The sequence below is a fragment of the Euprymna scolopes genome, chromosome 4 (genome assembly GCF_053919585.1).
Source record: "Euprymna scolopes isolate OS-2025 chromosome 4, ASM5391958v1, whole genome shotgun sequence".
In the NCBI taxonomy this organism is placed as follows: Eukaryota; Metazoa; Mollusca; class Cephalopoda; order Sepiida; family Sepiolidae; genus Euprymna; species Euprymna scolopes.
Genome location: NC_136485.1, coordinates 36089962 through 36110319, shown reverse-complemented (window position 1 = coordinate 36110319; position 20358 = coordinate 36089962). Strand labels below are relative to the sequence as shown.

Here is a 20358-nt window from a genome sequence, read left to right as displayed (position 1 = left end):
ATTTTCATATATATATATATATATATATATATATATATATATAATGGGAGAAATTGGATTGTGTAAATAAGTGTATAAATAGAGAGGGTCTATTATGACATCACCATGCATTCTGAAATCTTGACTTGAAAGTTTGTGAGGTTATATATTTGATAAAATATGTCTCCATTTGTTATTTTTTTTTTTTTGTTGTTAATTTATACCGAATTTAATTATCGTTAAAATTATCTTGCTCTAGTGCAACATAGTGCAGACGGCTATATACAAATACAGACCCATGAGCAAAAAGACGTCATGGTAAGGAAAAAGAAAACTAAAAGGAGAACACATCGAAAGCCTATCACGTGAGGGGATATCACAGCGGTAATAATGAAAGAACGAGGAAATAAATGTCGTTGTACAACAAAAAAGCGGGTTTAAGTTCTTTTCTATTCTTTGTTTTGTGATTGGGGCTACAACGTGTTGGTTCCCAGGTGACGTTATACTAGGAGATCAGGAAGATAGTCTCCCTTAGATTTTAACAATTGCCTTTTTTTTTTCTTTTTTTTTTTTTTTTTCATAAACAAATATATACATTAATTTATTTTACTTATAAAAGACTTATCTACAAACTTGTTTTGTCATATCCATTGCTCATCAGCATAGTTGACTGTACCCGATCATAGTTCCTATGGTTGGAGGTTCATGACCTGGTGCAGTCAGCTATGCTGATGAGCAGTGGATCTGGGAAAACACATGTCCATAGATGACTATTCTGTAAGTATATGACACTGTCTGTCTGAGGGATGGTCTCTACCAAATTTGGTCGATTTTTATAGAGGATTTGGACCTACAAAACAAATTCAGTTTGGTTTTTAGCTGGTAAAATAGCTGCTAAAGAGTCAAAAATGAAAAATATAGAACTTTGCAAGCACAAGTCAACTTAAAGTGCTTTCTACACATGCACGAATATACATTTATACGTTAAAGTTAGTTCATTTTTTAGCTATTTCTTATCCATCTGACAATAGCTCAAATGATAATGATTAAGGTTCAAGCGCTAAATGTTTTTTTTTTTTTAACTTTTTAAATCACTATTCTACTATACATTGGGTACAGTATAATAATTGATAGAGGATTGACTATAATGATCAGGACTGAATCTGCATGAATTAAAATAAAATGCATATTTTATGACCAGGCAATGCCGGGCGGCCTGTTCTCTCTCTCTCTCTCTAGTAGAGAGAGAGAGAGAGAGCAAATGGGTTTTAGAAATAGTTGTTAAATTGTAGCTGTGTTGAAAACAAACTGTTTTATTGATCAAAGATCTTAACTAATTGATGTTATCTTGCTTGTCACCGTGCACACCTGTGCATGACTGTTTTAGATGTTGTGTGGAAAGATGAATAACTCTAAATAAGGGTGAATAATAATAAGTGTTAAGAAGAATGCAATAATGTAGTTAATTGAGAAAAATGAGGAAGAGAGCGAGGGTCTCTGTCATCATCAGGGAGAGAGAGAAAACAAAATAAGATAGGGGGCTATTATGACATCACAATGCAGTCTGACTTTGTGAAATTCTTTGACTTTGTAATCTTTGGTTGATAATGTTTTTACAATGTGAATATTAAGGATTTCTTTTTTTTTTTACAAGGTAGTCACCACTTATCAAGGCCTGGAAGCCACTCAGGGATAAAGGTTATTGCGTGTACAGTAATCAATGGGATAGTATCGTAAATGTTAGTATTGGAGATTTGATAAAGTATCTTAAGGGGGCGGTTCATCAGGAATTTGTTTATGTTGGACTTGAAGACATCCAGGTTGTGGTCAGGTGGGAAACAGGCAAACGGAAGAGAGTTCCACAGGCGTGCACTTCTAAGAAAGAAGCTTTGCTCATGGAATGTACATTTTGGTTTTGGCAAAGCGAAAGAGTGGGGAAAATTATTGGCAGTGGTTTCAGCTAGACGGGTGTTCATCATGAAAGATCTGCGAGGGGGGGGTCAGAGATTGGAGCCCAGACGAGCACTTGCCATGGAAGTAACGATAAAACAAAGACGGGCTCGCAACGTCTCTCCTGTGGGAGAAAGGTTGCAAGGAAGAGAAAAGGGCATCCCTCACTAAGCCACAAAGCCTATTTTGTACTTTGTCAAGGCAGGATAGGCTGTTTTTAGCAGTTCCTGCCCAGATGTGGCAGCAGTACCCCATCCTTTGACATACTTGGCTTTTATATAGATAGAGAATTGCATCAGCAGTGAAATATCTTCTGGAGCGGTAGAAGTATCCCACTATTTTTCCAGCGACCTTGGCAACTGACTTGATGTACATGTTCCATTTCAGGTCAGGAGTAAAGGTCAAGCCCAGAAACTTATCAAAACATGAAGCTTATGCCGAATACTGATCCAATAGGTCACAGATGGTCTAATATAGTAACTTATGAAGATTTAAGTTTTTATGTTTTTAAAACATTAGCATGTAATCACTAATATTATCGCTCTTTTTTTTCTCTCCTTTCCTTTAGGTTACGTCGTCGCCGTAGTAAATCAAAGAAGTATGGCATCATCACTACCCCAGCATCTGATTTGGAGATGGCGCCTTTGGACCAAGGTGATGATGATGATGAAGACATGACTGTATTTGAGATGAATGGAAAGCCGAAGTAATAAGTGGTAAGCTAATAGCCATTTTGAAGAATGTTCAAAAGAAAACATGAAAATATAATCAAATTTAATTCAACTGATTTTCACAAAATTTGGCAGTCATACAGTATAGTTAATAGCCAAAAAATTGAAAATAAACTAAATATGCAAAAATAACTTTTACTAAACGCATTAAAATTGAATTTAATACCAATCTGTATAGTTTTAAAGTTCTGAAACTGTTTTTGTTATTTCAAAATTTGTTTTGTTACTTTCACTTAGACTAACATGAGTTGATCAAAAATGCTGGTGATTTTCTTTTTTTCTAGGTACTTGCTAATTTCAGATTTAAATGATAGTAAAAAAAAAAAGAATGGAAATGTCTTACCCTAATTTTACTAGCAACCATGTCCATTACTGCATGATTACTCAAAATTTGACACGCAGGTCATAGAAGAACAAAGTAACCTGTGATGTGGATCCAGGAACTTTTACTAATTCTTCAGGTAATAATATTTGGGCTAGCATGATTAAGAGATTGTTAGGTGCTATTTTAAATATTTTCCATAGATATTTCAAATGTGCAATTATAATAATGTATAGAGAATGTTTTCCACCAAAAGTTACATACGAGGGTTATTCCAAAAATAAGACCTTTTATTTGTTAACTAAAAAAAGTAAAATATTGAAGAGTTACGAAGATACAAGTAGTACCATTAAAATGAGCAATCTTTTGTGCTCTAGAATTTATTTTGCTACATGGTCATCACCATTTTCCATGCACTTTTGTCGGCCTCTTTTTGATGCCTCGTTTGAGCATGCTTTGTCACTCATATCTTCGACGTCACTCTGAAATCAACAAACCCATCTTCTAACTGATCTGACATCAACTGCATCAGCTTCATAAGCATTCAACAAGCACCAGTGAATGTGGAACAGTTCAATTTTTTCTGCATCGAGGAATTCAATGATGTATCTGCTTCTGATCGCATAAACATGACAGGGATTACTTTCTAAACATTTTGCACTGGCAATATCTGCAACAGATAATGAATGCATAAATTCAGTCATCATAATGTAATTTGCAATCCCCTTTGATCTATTTGTGCGGAATAAAAAATTAGGATGCATTACTTTTCGAACATCCTTAAGATAATGAATCTGTTTGATCAATTAGTTACATCAATTGCTGTTTGATGTTTGAAAAAAAAAATTAAATTTTCATTGAAATTTAATCAATTTTTATATTTAATCCGATCAGCAATTTCTTCATTGATTGCTAGTGTCATTGAGAGAATCGTAAAACAAATACTTGTCTGTCAGTCACACGTCCTTTGAGTACTACTTGAATTCACATGGGATTGCTTATTTTTAATTCAAAATCAAACAAACTTACCTATATTATTTAAAAATGATAGTGTCTGTATTCACCAATTTTATTTTTTTTCTGTTTACTGGCTTTTATTTTCTAATTTTCGAGAAATTTTAAATGTTAGAAGTTGATTCTTAACCTTGTTTGATAGAAAAAAGATGGGATTATTGTTAACGTGATTATAAGGATAAACTCCTTTTTTACATTTGTAAATCGATTTCTTTGCAATAATCATTTTTCATTCTTGTTAGCACATTACATCAAGTGGCTTTTCACACCTATGGAGTGATTTCCGTTAAAAAAAAAATATATATATTCATAGTTTCATTAACAAAGCAAGAAAAAGTTATGTAGCCAGAAGTACAGTCAGCAGGTACACATACATCTGTACCATTGGTTGCATTTTAAGTCCATTAGTCTCATGCATGTCAAGTTTTTGTTTAAGGCAAGAATCAAACAAAGCCATCTCTTCAGCTTGATGTCCAAAACTCTGACTAGTGAAAAAGCTGGAAAACAATATACAACAGTTCAGTGGAGATGCCTCCCATACACAATCTTTTGATTAAATAAAGTATTACTTACTAATATAGACTGTAGACATATAACTGGTACAGAATTATATATATATATTTTTTTTTTTTTTAATATAAATAAAAATATATATATACATTTTTTTTATTTATTTATATATATATATATATATATATATATATATATATATTCAAAGTTAAAGGTATTTAGGAGATAAAACCCATGAATTTAAACAAGGTTATTAAGAGTGCTCAATAAAAAAGAGCTAAATATATTATTTTATTTGTATAGACAATTATTATTCGTCTATATAAATAATATATATATATATAATGAAAATATTTCGATCACAATGCTGATTATTTTTAAGAAATATTATAGATTAAACTGTATTTCACTTACGAGTGAATTTTGAATGAATTTAATCTTGTTTTGCTTGCTGGAAAATAATAACTTTATGACTTTGATCTCGTTTATAAAGTTCAACAGTTCTAAAAGCAAATGTCACACACCTGTCCGCTTCAGAAAGGTTCATAGACTTGTGGAAATCGGTAAACAACATTGTGCAAAACATTCCCGTTTTTTTTTGTTTTTTTTGGTGGGGAGGGTGTGATGTGGAAAAGATTTTAGATGTTATTTGCCACATTAATTGCATGTCAGCAAATTCAGAGTATGTTAAAGATACCACCCATGATCACTTAAAAAAAAAAACTTCGATTTGATTATTTTATTTTAAACTCAAAAACTTAATCTGCAACACAATCAAAAAATAAATCTTCATTAAAAGAATTTCCTGTTTCATAGATGTTGATAATTAGAGATTTTGTATGAATTTGTGAGAAATATTATTTTCATAATATTGATTACTTTAGCATTTGTCTGCAACTTATTACTTGTATTAAACATTTGCTGTGCTACTTTTTTTTTTTACTTGCACCATATCAATCTGCCAGATGTGTTTGTCATTTAGTCAATTGTAACATGTTTTATAAACTCTGCATGTTCGCAATATCACAGTATTTAAGGGGGGAGGGGAAAATTTACTGCACTGGATATTTTCTATTGCAAAAAAAAGAAGGGTCGATTTTGTAATAATTTATTTATAAAAATTTGAATCATTCCATATCAGATCAACAAAAGTCACATTTTTTTTTCCAAATTTCGTCTCTTTATTGACTCGTATAAGCGAAATTGAAAGATGTCTATTTTACATTTTTCAGGCAAATGGTTTTAGATGTGGGCTCTGTATTAAATGCCTGTGCATGTGTTAAGCAAATTGTAAAACAGTGTCTATGTGTTTTGTGGTCGGCAGCCTGTCGAGGGGGAGGCACATGCTGAAACAATAGCAATTCTTTCAATTGATAGTAGGTTCAGTTTACAGGAGAAGGCCAAGGAAAACATGGGAGGAAATGATAAAGATGGACTTGAAAGAAAGAGGGATAAATAAAGACCTGGCCAAAAAATTTAGATTAGAAGTTAATTTCTAAAAGCCATACAACAAATGCCAGGATGTAAAATGGAGAGTAAACCGAATATTATGATGATGATGGTTCATATAAGTGATTAAAGTGAATGAAATAATTGATTGACATGGATATTTTAGGTTTAATATTTTTAACAATTGTTTGAATAGTTTTTGCTATGATTCTGGTTTGTTAGATAGAGTTTAGCCGTGTTGTAAAATACAAGAAGTCATCTATTTTGGTTGCCAAGCTCATCATCATTATATTATTACGCTTATCGCTCCGTCCGTTATCATGCTGTGCATCCCTAAAAAAGGGAAGTGGAGTATTCCAAAAAGTGGAATATTCCAAATAAACTTTGTCAAAGGAAAAAAAAAAAAAAAATTGGTGTCGCTGTTGAGGCAAAGCTAATAAAAATGATTGGTCTTTCTTGACCTTTTGGCTAAGATCAAAGTGTAGTATCTGTTCTTTAGGTGCTATATTTCAGCTTCTTCTCTCTCAATGGAAGAGAAATCCTTTACGACTAAGACAATTTTTTCTCCACGTTAAAAACGACCCTGGTGTCTAAATCTGTCCCATGGGGAGGCATTGTGAATAGATACTATGTTTAATGTAACAAAGTTTTAATATTAAAAAAGTAACTGGAAAAAGTTATTTCTGATTTAATTACAAAATGCCCTGGAAATGTCACTTCTGATTAATTATAAAATGCCCTGGAAAATGTCCGTTCTGATTATTTTTTTTGTTTACTTGCCTCCCCACACAGGCGGAATTGGACATGAGGTCGGTTAAAAATTCAGGAGGAAACCAGCTCCCCAAAAGGGGCACTCTGGTCAATAACAGAAATAAAAATTGTATCACTAATGAAGGATTTCTCCATTAACCAAGACCAAAAAAAGGGGATTTAAGTCACTGGAATTCTGAAACTGATAGTACACTCAGACATTCATGTTGAAGCAATGGTCACATAATCCCTAACCGTGTTAATGTTTTTATGTATTACTTTCGAAAAGCTGCTGAAACAGTTTGATTTAGACATTGCTTTATTTCAAGTATATTTTAAGCCGTAGGTTACGGGATATGAAGTCAGTCCCGGAAATTACTCAAACCGTTTACGATTTAAACATTACTTTATATTTCATGTATATTTTTAACAGTGGGGTGAGGAGTATTAAATCAGTTACGAAAATGGGTGAAACCGTTTATGCATTACACATTACTTTATTTAATGTATATTTTTAACATTGGGGTGGGAAATATGAAGTCGGTTCCGGAAATGGCTGCAACCATTTACGTTTTGAACATTATGTAATGTATATTTTTAACAGTAGGATGGGAGAGAAGTCGGTCCCAGAAATGGCTGAAAAAGTGTACGATTTATACATTACTTTATTTCATGTATATTTACAACAGTGGGTTGGAGATTATAAGTCAGTTCCAGAAATGGCTGAAACAGTTTACTATTTAGACATTACATTATTTCATGTATATTTTTAACAGTGGGTTTGGGATATAAAGTCGGTCCCGGAAATGGCTGAAACAGTTTACGATTAAAACATTACTTTATTTAATGTATATTTTCAACAGTGGGGTGGCAGATATGAAGTCAGTCCCGGGATTGAATGAGATGTGCAAATATATACTATCAGAAAGCGTCGCCCAGTATTGAATGAGATAGGTGGAAAATATATAGTTGCAAAATACCCAGCTTCGCCCGGGATCAAATAAGATAGGTGAATGATATACATTAGCAGAATATGCTGCGTCACCCGGGATTGAATAAGATAGGTGAAACATATATACTATGAGAATACCCAGAATTGATTGATTTATTTGTAATGAAATAATCAGCCCAGGCAATATATTAAAGTTATTTAAGTAAGGGGGAGCGACATAATGGGTTAAAGTTATGAAAATTATTGTCAAAATTAGTAACTTATCCAAGAATTATGAAAAATGATGAAATGTGAGTTACTTGATTGGTGTGTTTGTAATGATATAATAAGCCCAGACAATATATTAAATATATTATATAAGTAGGAGGGAGAGGCATAATGTGGGTTTTTAATTATAAAAATTGTCGAAATTAGTAACACATCCAGGATTATGAACAAAGATTAAATGTGAGTTAATCGATTGTGTGTTTATAATAAAACAATCAGCCCAGGAAATATATCAAAGTAATTATGTTAGTAAGAGAGGGCGATAAGGATGGTTTAAATTATGAAAAATTGTCGAAATTAGTAACATATCCAAGAATTATGAAAAATGTAATATGTTATTTAATGCATTAGTGTGTTTGCAATGAAATAATCAGACCAGACAATATATCAAAGTTATTATTTTAGTAAGTGGGGCGATGATGTGGGTTCAAATGATGAAAAATGATTGTCGACATTTGTAACATATCCAAGAATTATGAAAAATGGCAAAATGTGAGTAAATTGATTGGTGTGTTTGAAATGAAATAATCATCCCAGATAATATATCAGTTATTATTTTAGTAGTGGGGGGGGTTGATAATGTGGGTTAAAAATATTAAAAATAATTGTTGAAATGAGTAACAAATCCAAGAATTAAGAAAAATGAAGTGTGAGTTAATTGATAGTTGTTTTTTATTAAATAATCAACCCAGACAATATATTAAAGTAATTTTTTAGTAAGAGAGGGCGATGAGGATTGTTTAAATTATAAAAAATTATTGTCGAAATTAGTAACATATCCAAGAATTACGAAAAATGATGAAATGTGATTTGATTGGTGTGGTTATAATAAAATAATCAGTCTAGACAATATATCAGTTATTATATAAGTAAAGGGGAAGGAGATAAGGAGGGCTGAAATTATGAAAAATTATTGTCAAAATTAGTAACATATCCAAGAATTCCAAAAAAATGATGAAATATTAGTTAATTTATTGGTGTGTTTGTAAGGAAGTAATCAGCCTAGACAATATATCAAAGTTATTATTTAGTAAAGAGGGAAGGGCGAAAATGTGGATTAAAATTATGAAAAATGATTGTCGAAATAAGTAACATATCCATGAATTATGAAAAATGATTAAATGTGATTTCATGCATTAGTGTGTAATAAAATAATAAGCCCAGACAATATTTCAAAGTTATTATTTTCTTAAGGAGGGGGCGATAATGTGGGTATGAATTATGAAAAATGATTGTCAAAATTAGTAACATACTCAAGAATTATGAAAAATGAAATGGAGGTTAATTGATTAGTGTGTTTATAATGAAATAATCAGCCCAGCAAATGTATCAAAGTTATTAGCTTAGTAAGGTTGTGTGACAATGTTGGTTTGAATTATAAAAAAATAGTGTCGAAATTAGTAACATATCCAAGAATTACAAAAAATGATGAACTGTGAGTTGATTGATGTGTGTGTTTGTAATGAAATAATCAGCCTAAATAATATATCAAAGTTATTATTTTAGTAAGGTGTGCGATATGGTGAGTTTAAATGATGAAAAACTATTGTCAAAATTAGTACCATATCCAAGAATTATTAAAAATGATGAAATGTGAGTTAATTGATAGTTGTTTTCTTATAAAATAATCAGCTGATACAGTATATCAAATTATATATTTTAGTAAAGGGAGGGGCGATAATGTGGGTTGAAATTATGAAAAATTATTGTCGAACATTGTAACATATTCAATAATTATGAAAAATGATAAAATGCGAGTTAATTGACCGGTGTGTTTGTAATGAAATAATCAGCCCAGGAAATATATCAAAGTTATTATTTTAGTAAGAGGGCGATACAGTTTTAATAAAAAAAGTAGAATAATGATTGTGCTTTCATTCATGCTGAACAGAACGCTCACAGCATGTCCAGCAACAATATATTACATAGGAAAAATGCTGCTGTGGAATTTCCACAGGTCCTGCTAGTTATTATACTTCATAGATATTATATTCAAAAATTGTTTATCCTCATTTTCTGATTTTAAACAAGTTTAAAAAATAAATAGCATGTTCTTTCAAATTTTTATGTTATCAGTATGCTTAGCATATCTCTTATGTCTTTAAAAAATGGTTCTATTCCTAAATTGCTATATTCAGTCTTCAAAGCTATGATAACTGTGTCTTTTCATTTGTTAATTAAAAAGGATACCAGTTTGTATGGTGCATCATGATGAAAAATTGAAAAGAATTGGTGTTTGGGGTACAAAAGGTTGGCCAGCCTTGATTTAATGGATTTTCAGAATGTCAAAAAATCCCTATTTGTGAGGATAAAGCTGAACACAAAAACATTTTATATCTGGGCATATATCCAAATCTCTCAAAAGGGCACTATGGATCAAACAAAAATAGAAATTACCCAAACCAAGAAAGATTTTTCTTCTCAGGACCAAGGATAAAACAGATATTACACTTTAATCCTAGTCCGAAGGTCAAGGAACATTTTGCATTTTAACTGGTCATTTGAGAATCTATTTATTTTTTTCAGTTTTGGTACTATGAGTATTCCTAAATTATTTTTTTTTTTTCAGTTGTGAATGTCGAACCAAAAAGTTGTTGTTTTTTTTTTTTTTTTTACTTAAACTAAATAAGTTGTATATTTGCTTCAATTAAATAAACAGTAAAAGTTGTTCTAAGTATAGAAGCAAAATTATTTTTGAATTCCTTTCACTAACTGCAGAAGCCAACCAGCACAAAGAATAGAAAGTAAAAACGAGTCGGCCTCGGGCTGTGCGTGTGGCTGACACGTGCCATGATGAATTTTCCAAGATAGTAACAAAGTTAAAAAAAAAAAATCAATATCCCGGCTGTTTTTGTGCCGACAAAGTTCACTTTTCTATCATTTTATTGTACGCGGATCGAAAATGTGATTGAGATGTTTTTTGTTTTTGTTTTTTTGTTTAGAGGTCAAATGAAACAAACTTTAGTATGAGCCTCTTATTTCTCAAAAGGGATATTTTCAATTTTTGTTGCAAAATGTGGCAAAGTAATTTAAAAGAAATGTTTGTTATTGTCTCTCGCCCTTAATTTTCACACGAATGACTTTGTGTGATGGGAAGGTTTGATTTGTATTCTTTCAGTTTAAATGTTTTTGATTGATAACGTCCGGTAAGGTGCTCGACTGATCTCCAATCTTTGGATCCGTTACAGCAAGAAATAATCTTTTATTACAAGGAAAAGGATTTTCTTTTTTCTCTTCATGGGCTTAGGGTCAGGCGGATTCTCCATAGACAAAACTTCTTTACAACGACTTCTTGCCTGTGGAACACATTACCACAAGGCTGCTTCCTTGCTGATTACAACTTGGTAATTTTCAAGTACAATGTCAATAAATTCTTGTCATAAACCATCTCATTAGTAATTAAGAATGGACAATAGAAAGTAGATCTTAGATTTACTTTCAACAGCCTCGTAACTCTCGCTTCTCTTATTTTGTCCTTTAGTCCTCATGTTCCATGACTGATATTTCTGATAAAGAAGAACTGCTGTTTTCTGGGTTGGAATCTATCCATGTAACATTTATTATTGGCTAGTTTTTTACCTTTTTCTTTTTTAGCTCCTTACATCAAGTGGTATCATGTCTTGCCTAGACCAATTTCCATAATATATAGTTATATGCACATAAATGTTTAATTTTTTTTTTTTTTTTTTTTACAAGGTATATTTGATTCTAACTTAGATGTTAATTGAGATTTTCCCTATTTCAATTCTTCAAATCAGTTAATCATCAAAAAAAATATCTTTCATCAATCATTATCAACATTTATTGGTTTGTGTTCTGAAAATAAGGATTTCAGTTCTCTAATTTTAAATAGAATTCTACTTTTTTTTTTTTTTTTTTTGTTAGAAAAAAAGACTTCCGTTTAAATCACTGGAGCTTCTCATGGATTTAAGATTTTAATTTTTTTAATGAAATCCATCCTTTTTTATTTATTTTATTTCTAATAAGAAAATGCTGATTTCTAATAAATTTATAGTCTTACCTTATTTTTAAAATGCTATTTGGTTGGATTTTATTTCCATCTTGCATTGCCTTGCTTTCGCTTCTCTTTTATGACCTTTCTCTCTGAAAATTGGAAATATTTGTTGAAGTTGAAGTTATCAAGCTTGGTGGCCTTCTTCTATATATTTAGTTATGTCCCTTGTCTCTAGTGAATATTTAATATGGCGCCCGGCCAACAGTAACACATATTTATTCTACGTCATGGAAAGTACTAAGTGAACTAACATTGGTAGCAGAGAGTATTTTTTCGTGTGACACAATTGAAAGAAAGATGGTGTCATTTACTAAGCAGCCACCTATTTTGCAGAGTGAAGAAATGTACACCAAGTGGACACAAAACATTAGTATATGGTCTATCTTCATGGATTTACCTTAGGAAAAACAGGACCCAGCAGTATTTTTGTCATTTACACAAAACCTATGAGAATGCGCTCAACACTTAGACATCAGATATCGGCCGAACTGATGGATTAAAAATAATTACGGACAATTTGTACGAGAAATATTTAAGGGACAACAGCACAATGGCATACATGTCATTCAAGGAATTTTACTCTTCAGAATCATTCTGGACATAGGCCAGATGAACTTGTTTTTGGATCCAACATAAATATGCCATCAGTTTTGATAGACCAGTTGCCTGCATTGGACACTTCAACAATCAATGATATAGTCAGAATAAATTTAAATGCCTTACATTATGCTAGAAAAAAGGTTCATAGAGGTTGAATCAATATGTTTATCCTATGTCCTGGGCAGTACTAAGTGAACTAACAATATTAATTTCACCATAAAGGAGGTAGGAGAGGTAAATAACTTTTGTTTCAGCAAAGAGTAACTTCCTGTCTCCTTCCTTTCACATGCACACTTGGTGTCTTTCTCCTAATCTTGACTGTCTACATTGAAATTGTTTAGGAAAAATGTTATTTTTATGCTGCCCTCTCTGCACACAGGTTACTGTGGCTCTTCAGGTTGGGAAATTTATCTACATTTCAGCTTTTTTTACCGTTTGGTATTCTCACCCCTGTAAAAAAAAACAAAAAACTTTTCATTTTCAATCATTTTTAACATTGAGATGTTTAGTTCATTCACCAGATTCTTTTTTGATTACTAATGATAAATCGAGTCAGAAAAAGATCACTTCCCCTCTGCCCCCTGCTCTGAATTCCTCTTACATCTACCAGTTTCACTGGGTTCACATATCTTGTTTAGTATCTAAATTTCAGCTATACTGCTTGCAAACTCTACGGCTGCTCAAATATGTAATAATAACTTGCATTTTCTTACATCCAAGCTTATGCTTTGATGTAAAGCAAACTGAATATTAAGTAGTCATACTTTTCTTCATTAATAGATTTATAAATTATAAAGTCACACATAAAATAAGGCTACATAAGATGCATTCACACAATGTTTTGTTATGCCTATGCTCATCCATACTTTAATTTTACTTTCTTTTGGTTACTTATATGTGAGCCTTATAAAAACTTTGTTTCACTTTCTTTACACCATTTCTTAATGACAAGAAACTTCTGTATTTCTTATTCAGTTTCATTTTGTTACATCCACTTTGATAAACAATCATTTTGTTGAATATCTTAACATTTCTTTAATATTATTTAATATTATTTATGCTTAACATAAAATAGCTATTTTTAGTATTTCAGACATGTAAGCTACAATTTGGATTGTTGTTCTAATCGTGCTTATTTTCACAAGATTTGAATAGATGTAACCTCTGACCCTTCTTCGAGTCAACATGGAACCGTGATTCAATGGATAAAGGCATTTCAGTATCAATTCTAAGTGAAAGTCTTGTGAACGTTAAAGGTTCAGTTCTCACTACAAGCAATAAGGAAAAAAAAAAAATTTAAACCAACAGTTTTAACTGTTCATGATTAATGGCACAGTCTCTCTATGTGAATTAAATAAAGAGTTCAGTTTGAATTTCTTTATCAGTTTCCCAAGTTGAACAAAGATTTTCGAATTTGAGAAAATACACCTGTCTGAGGTTACAACCAAGATCAAAATAATCATCCAAATAATGCACATTATTAATCATGGTTTCAAAACTTTTAGTACATATTATCTAATTTCAAATGATAATCGATTAAGAGAAAACTTTCTTGTACTCTCATTGTTTTTAAACTTTTAGAAATGTTCAAATTTTAATAAGCTGAAAAGATGGTCTTTAATGATTTGAGATTCCTACCTTCAGATTATGAAAGAAGCCTCTAAGACATAGCTTTGAAAGTATTTTTGTTTTATTGCTGTGAGCTAGCATTTTACATGATAGCAATATCATTTATCTTCGGTTTAAAAAATATTCACCACTCTTCATTCTTAAGAAAAAAATTAAATTTAACAAAAAAAAAACAAAAAAAAAAACATATCGTTCACCAAATCTGGCATTAATTGAAATGAATGGCTCTAATCTTATCGAGGCTCCATGTTTTGACAAGCTTTTGAGTCTGACCTTTATTCCTGATCTGAAATGGAACATGTACATGAAATCTGTTGCCAAGGTCGCTGGAAAAATGATGGGATCATTCTACCATTCCAGTAGATATCTCACTGCTTATGCAATTCTCTACCTGTATAAGAGTTAAGTACATCCAAGGATGGAGTACTGTTGCCATATCTGGATAGGATCTGCTAGAAGCGTCTTATCCTGCCTTGACAGAGTTCAAAATAGATTTTGTAGCCTAATGGAGGATGCCTTTTTCTCTTCCCTTCAACTTCTTTCCCACAGAAGTGACATTGCAAGCTTGTCTCTGCTTTATCATTATTTTCATAGCAAGTGCTCATTTGAGCTCTAATCTATGCCCCTCCCTTGCCAAACCTTCAACAAAAACACTTGTTTATCTGAAACCACTATCAATAATTTCCCCACTCTTTATCTGTACCTAAAGGTACATTCCATGAACAAAGCTTCTTTCTTAGAACTGCATACCTCTGAAACTATCTTCCGTTTCTGTTTCCGGCTGAGTACAATATGGTTGTCTTCAAGTCCAATGTGAACAAGTTCTTGATGAGCCATCCCCTTAAGTAATCCAATTTACCAAATTTCCACTACTAACGATTACTACGATATTGTCCCATTGACTACTGTACACTCATTAACCCTTATCCTTGAGTGGCCCCTGGGTCTTGATAAGTGGTGACTCTTTGTAAAAATATACAGTCCTGGTCAAAATCATAAGACCACTTAAGAAAGTAAGCGTTTATGAATATTATTGAATTTTTAATCAAACAAATGGTTGAAACCATTGCCAAAAGGGAAAATATGATGGAAAAAAATGAAATCTGCTTCATTCGAAACCTTAACCCTGATCTAATAATTATTGTTTAAAAAACGAACATTTTCACCTGGTCAAAATAATAAGACCACTGATAATTTAGTTAACAAACGGCAATTATAAATTACTAAAAAGGGCCTCAGTATTTAGTATAGCCTCCATTATTACGAATTACTTCAAAAATTCTCTTCGCCATGCTTGCGGCTAAGTTTTTTATCAGTTGCGAAGGAATTTTATCCCAGGTACTGAAAACTGAATCAGAAAGTTCCTTTATCGAATCATACTGGGTTCCATCCTTGAACACTTCTTTTGCCATCCATCCTCAAAGATTTTCAATGGGATTGAGGTCCGGAGAACATGTTGGATGATCTAACAATTCTATATTATTTGAAGAAAAGTATTTTCGTGCTTGTTGAGAAGTGTGTATCGCAGCGTTGTCTTGCTGGAAAATCCACTTTCTTCCACACAGACGTGGACCTTCAGTCCTGATAGAAGCATTTTGAAGCATTGAAATGTACTTCAATGATGTTTGTCTGCCTTTCACTACTTGCAACTTTAGGGTCCCAGCTGATGAGAAAGCACCCCAGATCATTAAAGACCCTCCTCCACTATGCCGAGTTGAAAAAGTCTCTTTGGGCAAATTTTTATCATGCCAATAGTGTTGAAATCCATCTGGACCATCTAGATTAAACTTTTTCTCATCGGAGAAAATTACATTTTCCCACTTCTCTTCATCCCAAGTGTGGTATTTGGTGGCATATTTAAGTCGGTTAGTTTTGTGCTGTTCAAGAAGACATGGTTTCTGCAGTCGCTTTAAATGATTGAAACCCTTCATTTTCAGATGCCCTCTGATGGTTTTAGGACTACATTCTGCTGCTGTTTGGCTTTTCAATTGACTTGCTCATACTGGAGTTTTTGGGGGGTTTTTTAACTTCTGATACGGCGATCCAGTGATAGGGTTATTTTTTTGGTCGACCTGGACTCTTTTTGTGCCCAAATTGATCTGGATTTCTTCAAAAATTTGGTTGTTTTGCTATGATTCACTTCGTTTGCAATGGATCTATGGGAGAGTCCACCCTTATTAAGCTCAAAGATCCTTCCTCTCTCAAACTCTGATAATGGTTTCCCTTTTGCCATTTATAATTTAATACTTTTTTTTTTATCCACTAACAAGTTGCTTTTAGTAACATAGAAAGCTTTTCATATTTATTTTTTCAAAACTAACCGATTTTATTAAAGTGGTCTTATAATTTTGACCAGGTGAAAATGTTTGTTTTTAAAAAAAGAATTATTAGATCAGGGTTAAGGTTTAAGCAGATTTCATTTTTTTCCCATCATATTTTCCCTTTTGGCAATGGTTTCAACCATTTGTTTGATTAAAAATTTGATAATATGCGTAAACGCTTACTTAAGTGGTCTTATGATTTTGACCAGGACTAATATATATATGAAATTCCCATTACTCATGATGTGCAAGATAATACCATCTGTATGACGCATAAGAGAAAAAAATATGTATATATATATCATCTGGATTTTCTTGATGAATGCTCTTTTATTGGTCCCAAAAAAGTATATACTTATCAAAAAATATTCTGCATTTCATTAAATTTTGAATATTATAAATAATTTGAATGTATAATGAACTTAAAACAATATCTCCTCAAATAGCCCTCACACTCTGTATATTAAGTATAATCTCGAAAGATTCATCTCACTGCAGAATATTCAACTTATAATATAAACCAGCTGGAGTACTTGTTCCTGGATGGGTTCATAATAAAATTGAAAGAGGCTTGGACATCAATATGCTTCAAACCAATGAAAAACATAATGGTGTGAAACCTATAAAACTCAACATGGCACAAATGAAGGCTTAGAAGAAATTTGATTTTGTGTACTCCAAACTCACTTAGGGGATTCTTCAAGTCAATTCTGGGGATCTGTATGCTTATGTCTTTTGTTTGGTTTAAATTTCATTAAAATTTGATGCAAAACAACATTTTAGTGTAAAGTTTTGTGCTTCCCACGTGACATTTTTATGAGAGAAAAAAAAGATAAATATATGAATATGACCTATATTCAGTGGATGTGGCATTAGTGTTGATGAAGATACAAAACTATTTCCCTTCAGCATATTATAGATATACCTTGATAAAGTCGATAACACAAGTTTTACAAAAAATTTTCAGAACAGTATGTATGCACTATAATAATCTTCAGTTATACAGGGTGACCTAAATTTGATGCCACACATAGAATCATTTGATAAAATTCACAATCAAAGCTGCAATCCAACTCTTGTTTTGTACAAAAAACATTCAGTCTATGTCTGAATTGTCCACCAAGTTTTAGTCATGAATGTCCAACAGTCTTTTAGTGCTGCTCAATGTGCACCTCTGTGTTGCATATTCACCTGGATATGACTAATTTATGTTATGATTTCCTTCTTCATAGTCTGAGGATTGTTTTGATAGACATTATCTTTGAGATAACTTCATGGATAAAATGCTGGGAGGCTATGGTTCAGTGACTGAAGCTCATTCAGAATGACATCTCCTATTAATGAGATAATCACTAAAGTGTCCCCCATATAGACTTCGTAGCCTCGTAGGAGATGTCCTTTTCTCTTCCTTGCAACCTCTATCTCACAGAAGAGATGTTGCGAGTTTGTCTCTGATGTATCGTTATTTTCATGGAAAGTGTTCGACTGAGCTTCAATCTATGGTCCCCCCTCGCCAAACTTTCACAAGAAACACTCGTCGAGCTGTAAACACTATCAATAATTCCCCCCACTCTTTATCTGTGCCTAAACCTAAACATAGATTCCATGAACAAAGCTTCTTTCTTAGAATTGCACGCCTGTGGAATTGTCTTCCGTTTTCCTGTTTTCCGGCTGACTACAATATGGTTGTCTTCAAGTCTAACGTAAATAAGTTCTTGATGAGCCGTTCCATATAAGTTATCAAATTTACGAAATTTTCATTACTAATGATTACTATATTGTCCAATTTCTACTGTACACTCTTTAACCCTTATCCTTGAGTGGCCTCTTGGCCTTGATAATGTGGTGATGCCTATGTAAAAAAAAAAAAAAAAAAAAAAAAGAAATATCATTGAACAGCAATAAAACAAAGACTGTTGAACATCCATGACTGAAATTTGAACAGGTCGGGCATAAACTGAAGTCTATTTGTAACAGAACACATATGACGACTATATGTAAATATCAAAATTAAGTCATGATAAGGCAAAAGAAAAAGACTATAAAACGTAGAGAGAGCGAGTTAGAGAAGATTATCGCATTAGAGATGTGGGTGATGTAGCGAGAAGTCACGCATGGTAGAAGAATGAGGAAATGTTGTTAAAAAAGGAAGACGGTTATTACTTGTTCTATGTTCCTTGCTACATACTCTGCTACAATGTGTTGGTTCTGCATGTGTAAACTTGTACAACGTTATATATTTGTTTTAAATATGGCTGGAAAGAAAGAATTGTGAATTTTATAATTTTATGGATAACGTTTTTAGAGAGATCACTCTATAAATGCCATTTATATAATTTTTTTGTTGAATTGTTGGGTATTTATATTTTATGTATATGTACATTTTTTTTCTCTTTTCAGGTGATTTATTTTCCTTGACGATTGTCCAATGCAAAGGTCCTGCCCAAAAGTGAAATAAAAGTTAATAAATTAAAAAAAAAAAATTAAAAATTAAATGAAAAGATGAAACAAAACAATTTGTTTTTGATGAGTCGACCAAGTGCTGTAAAAGAACACAAGAAGAGTTCACCTATCATTTGGGGCCTTATTGATGATCTACTTTGATTTTCATCTTCATCGCTGCATCTCTTGGTGAACAGATCCCATGCACCTATGTACTGTACAATAAGCTCTTCCTGTTTGATTAACCATAATGTTCCAGATCTGTGGCCACAATTTTCTACAACCTTGTTTTAATTTAACTTTTTTTTTTTTTAGCGAATTCTATTTATTTCCTATCTTGTCAAATGGACCACAATGTAAAAAAAAAAAGAAATGCTTTTTTTTTTTTTTTTTTTTTTTTTTTAACTATGTAGCAAAATAGATAAACATTCCATTTTTTAATCCAAATTATTACAAACCTTTTATCTATTTAAACTTCATAAATTATTTAATCTTAGAATTTGAATTATGTATAATATGTACATTGAGAAGTCATAGAAGATTATGATGCAAAAAGTAGAAATATGCGGGTGTTGAAGAGGAAGACAAAAAAAGAAGCGTTTTTTTTTTTTGTTTTTGTTATTTGTTTTTTTTTTAAAGTAAAGCTTACTCTATTTAGTCTCAACTTCCATACTGTGATTTAATGTGTTTAACAAAGTTTTCAGAGATCTGAAACGCTTATTTGATGAAAAGGTCTTCTTTTGAAATATTGAACATGGTTACATACATTAAATATCACTAAATTAATATGAACATTAAGATTTGCAAAAAAATTTCTTTTTAATAAATCACTTCGTTTTCTGTCTTTTTTTTTTTTTTTTAACATTGACATATTTCCACTTTTTACATTTTGATACCCCTCTATGACCCCTCAACATACATATTGCAGACAATGTTAATAATAGTTTTGAATCTACTAATGTACTGAGTGCATATATATATATATATATATATATATATATATATATATATGCATATACACTCAGATTTTGGATTTGTCATTGTGGTCAAAATTATTTAATCTTTATAAACTATTGCCTACACATATTAGGTGTAAACTATATAACTATATTTTTTATGAAAGAAAATTCAAACTTATATATTGGATTCATTGGGTTTTTGTTTTTTTTAACTAACTTCAATACTATTTTGGCTGATACTATTTTATGCTAATTTAAATATGGAGTGATACAGAAATTGACCTAGGTGTTTAATTTATATAAATATTTTTGTTTAATTGCTGTAATTATTCTTAGCATGTATGCATGTATTTTATGTAACATATGAAATCACTTCATATTTTACTTCTGAGTTATGAAGTGGATCACTTATTTCTGTTGGGATATTTTAGCTGCTTGGAAAATTCATTTATTTGCTTCCTAATTTTA

At 31.7% G+C, this 20358-nt stretch overlaps 1 protein-coding gene across 1 annotated transcript in view; it reads left to right on the top strand.

Moving 5' to 3' along the window:
• The window catches only part of LOC145267133 (uncharacterized), a 130977-nt gene extending 111673 nt beyond the window's left edge, over window positions 1-19304 (top strand). The window contains exons 2-3 of the mRNA XM_080123173.1: window positions 2498-2645; window positions 18890-19304. Coding sequence (XP_079979299.1) covers window positions 2498-2639 — 142 coding nt within the window. The 3' untranslated portion in view covers window positions 2640-2645; window positions 18890-19304. The remainder of the gene's footprint in view (window positions 1-2497; window positions 2646-18889) is intronic.
• The last annotated feature ends 1054 nt before the right edge of the window (window positions 19305-20358 follow it).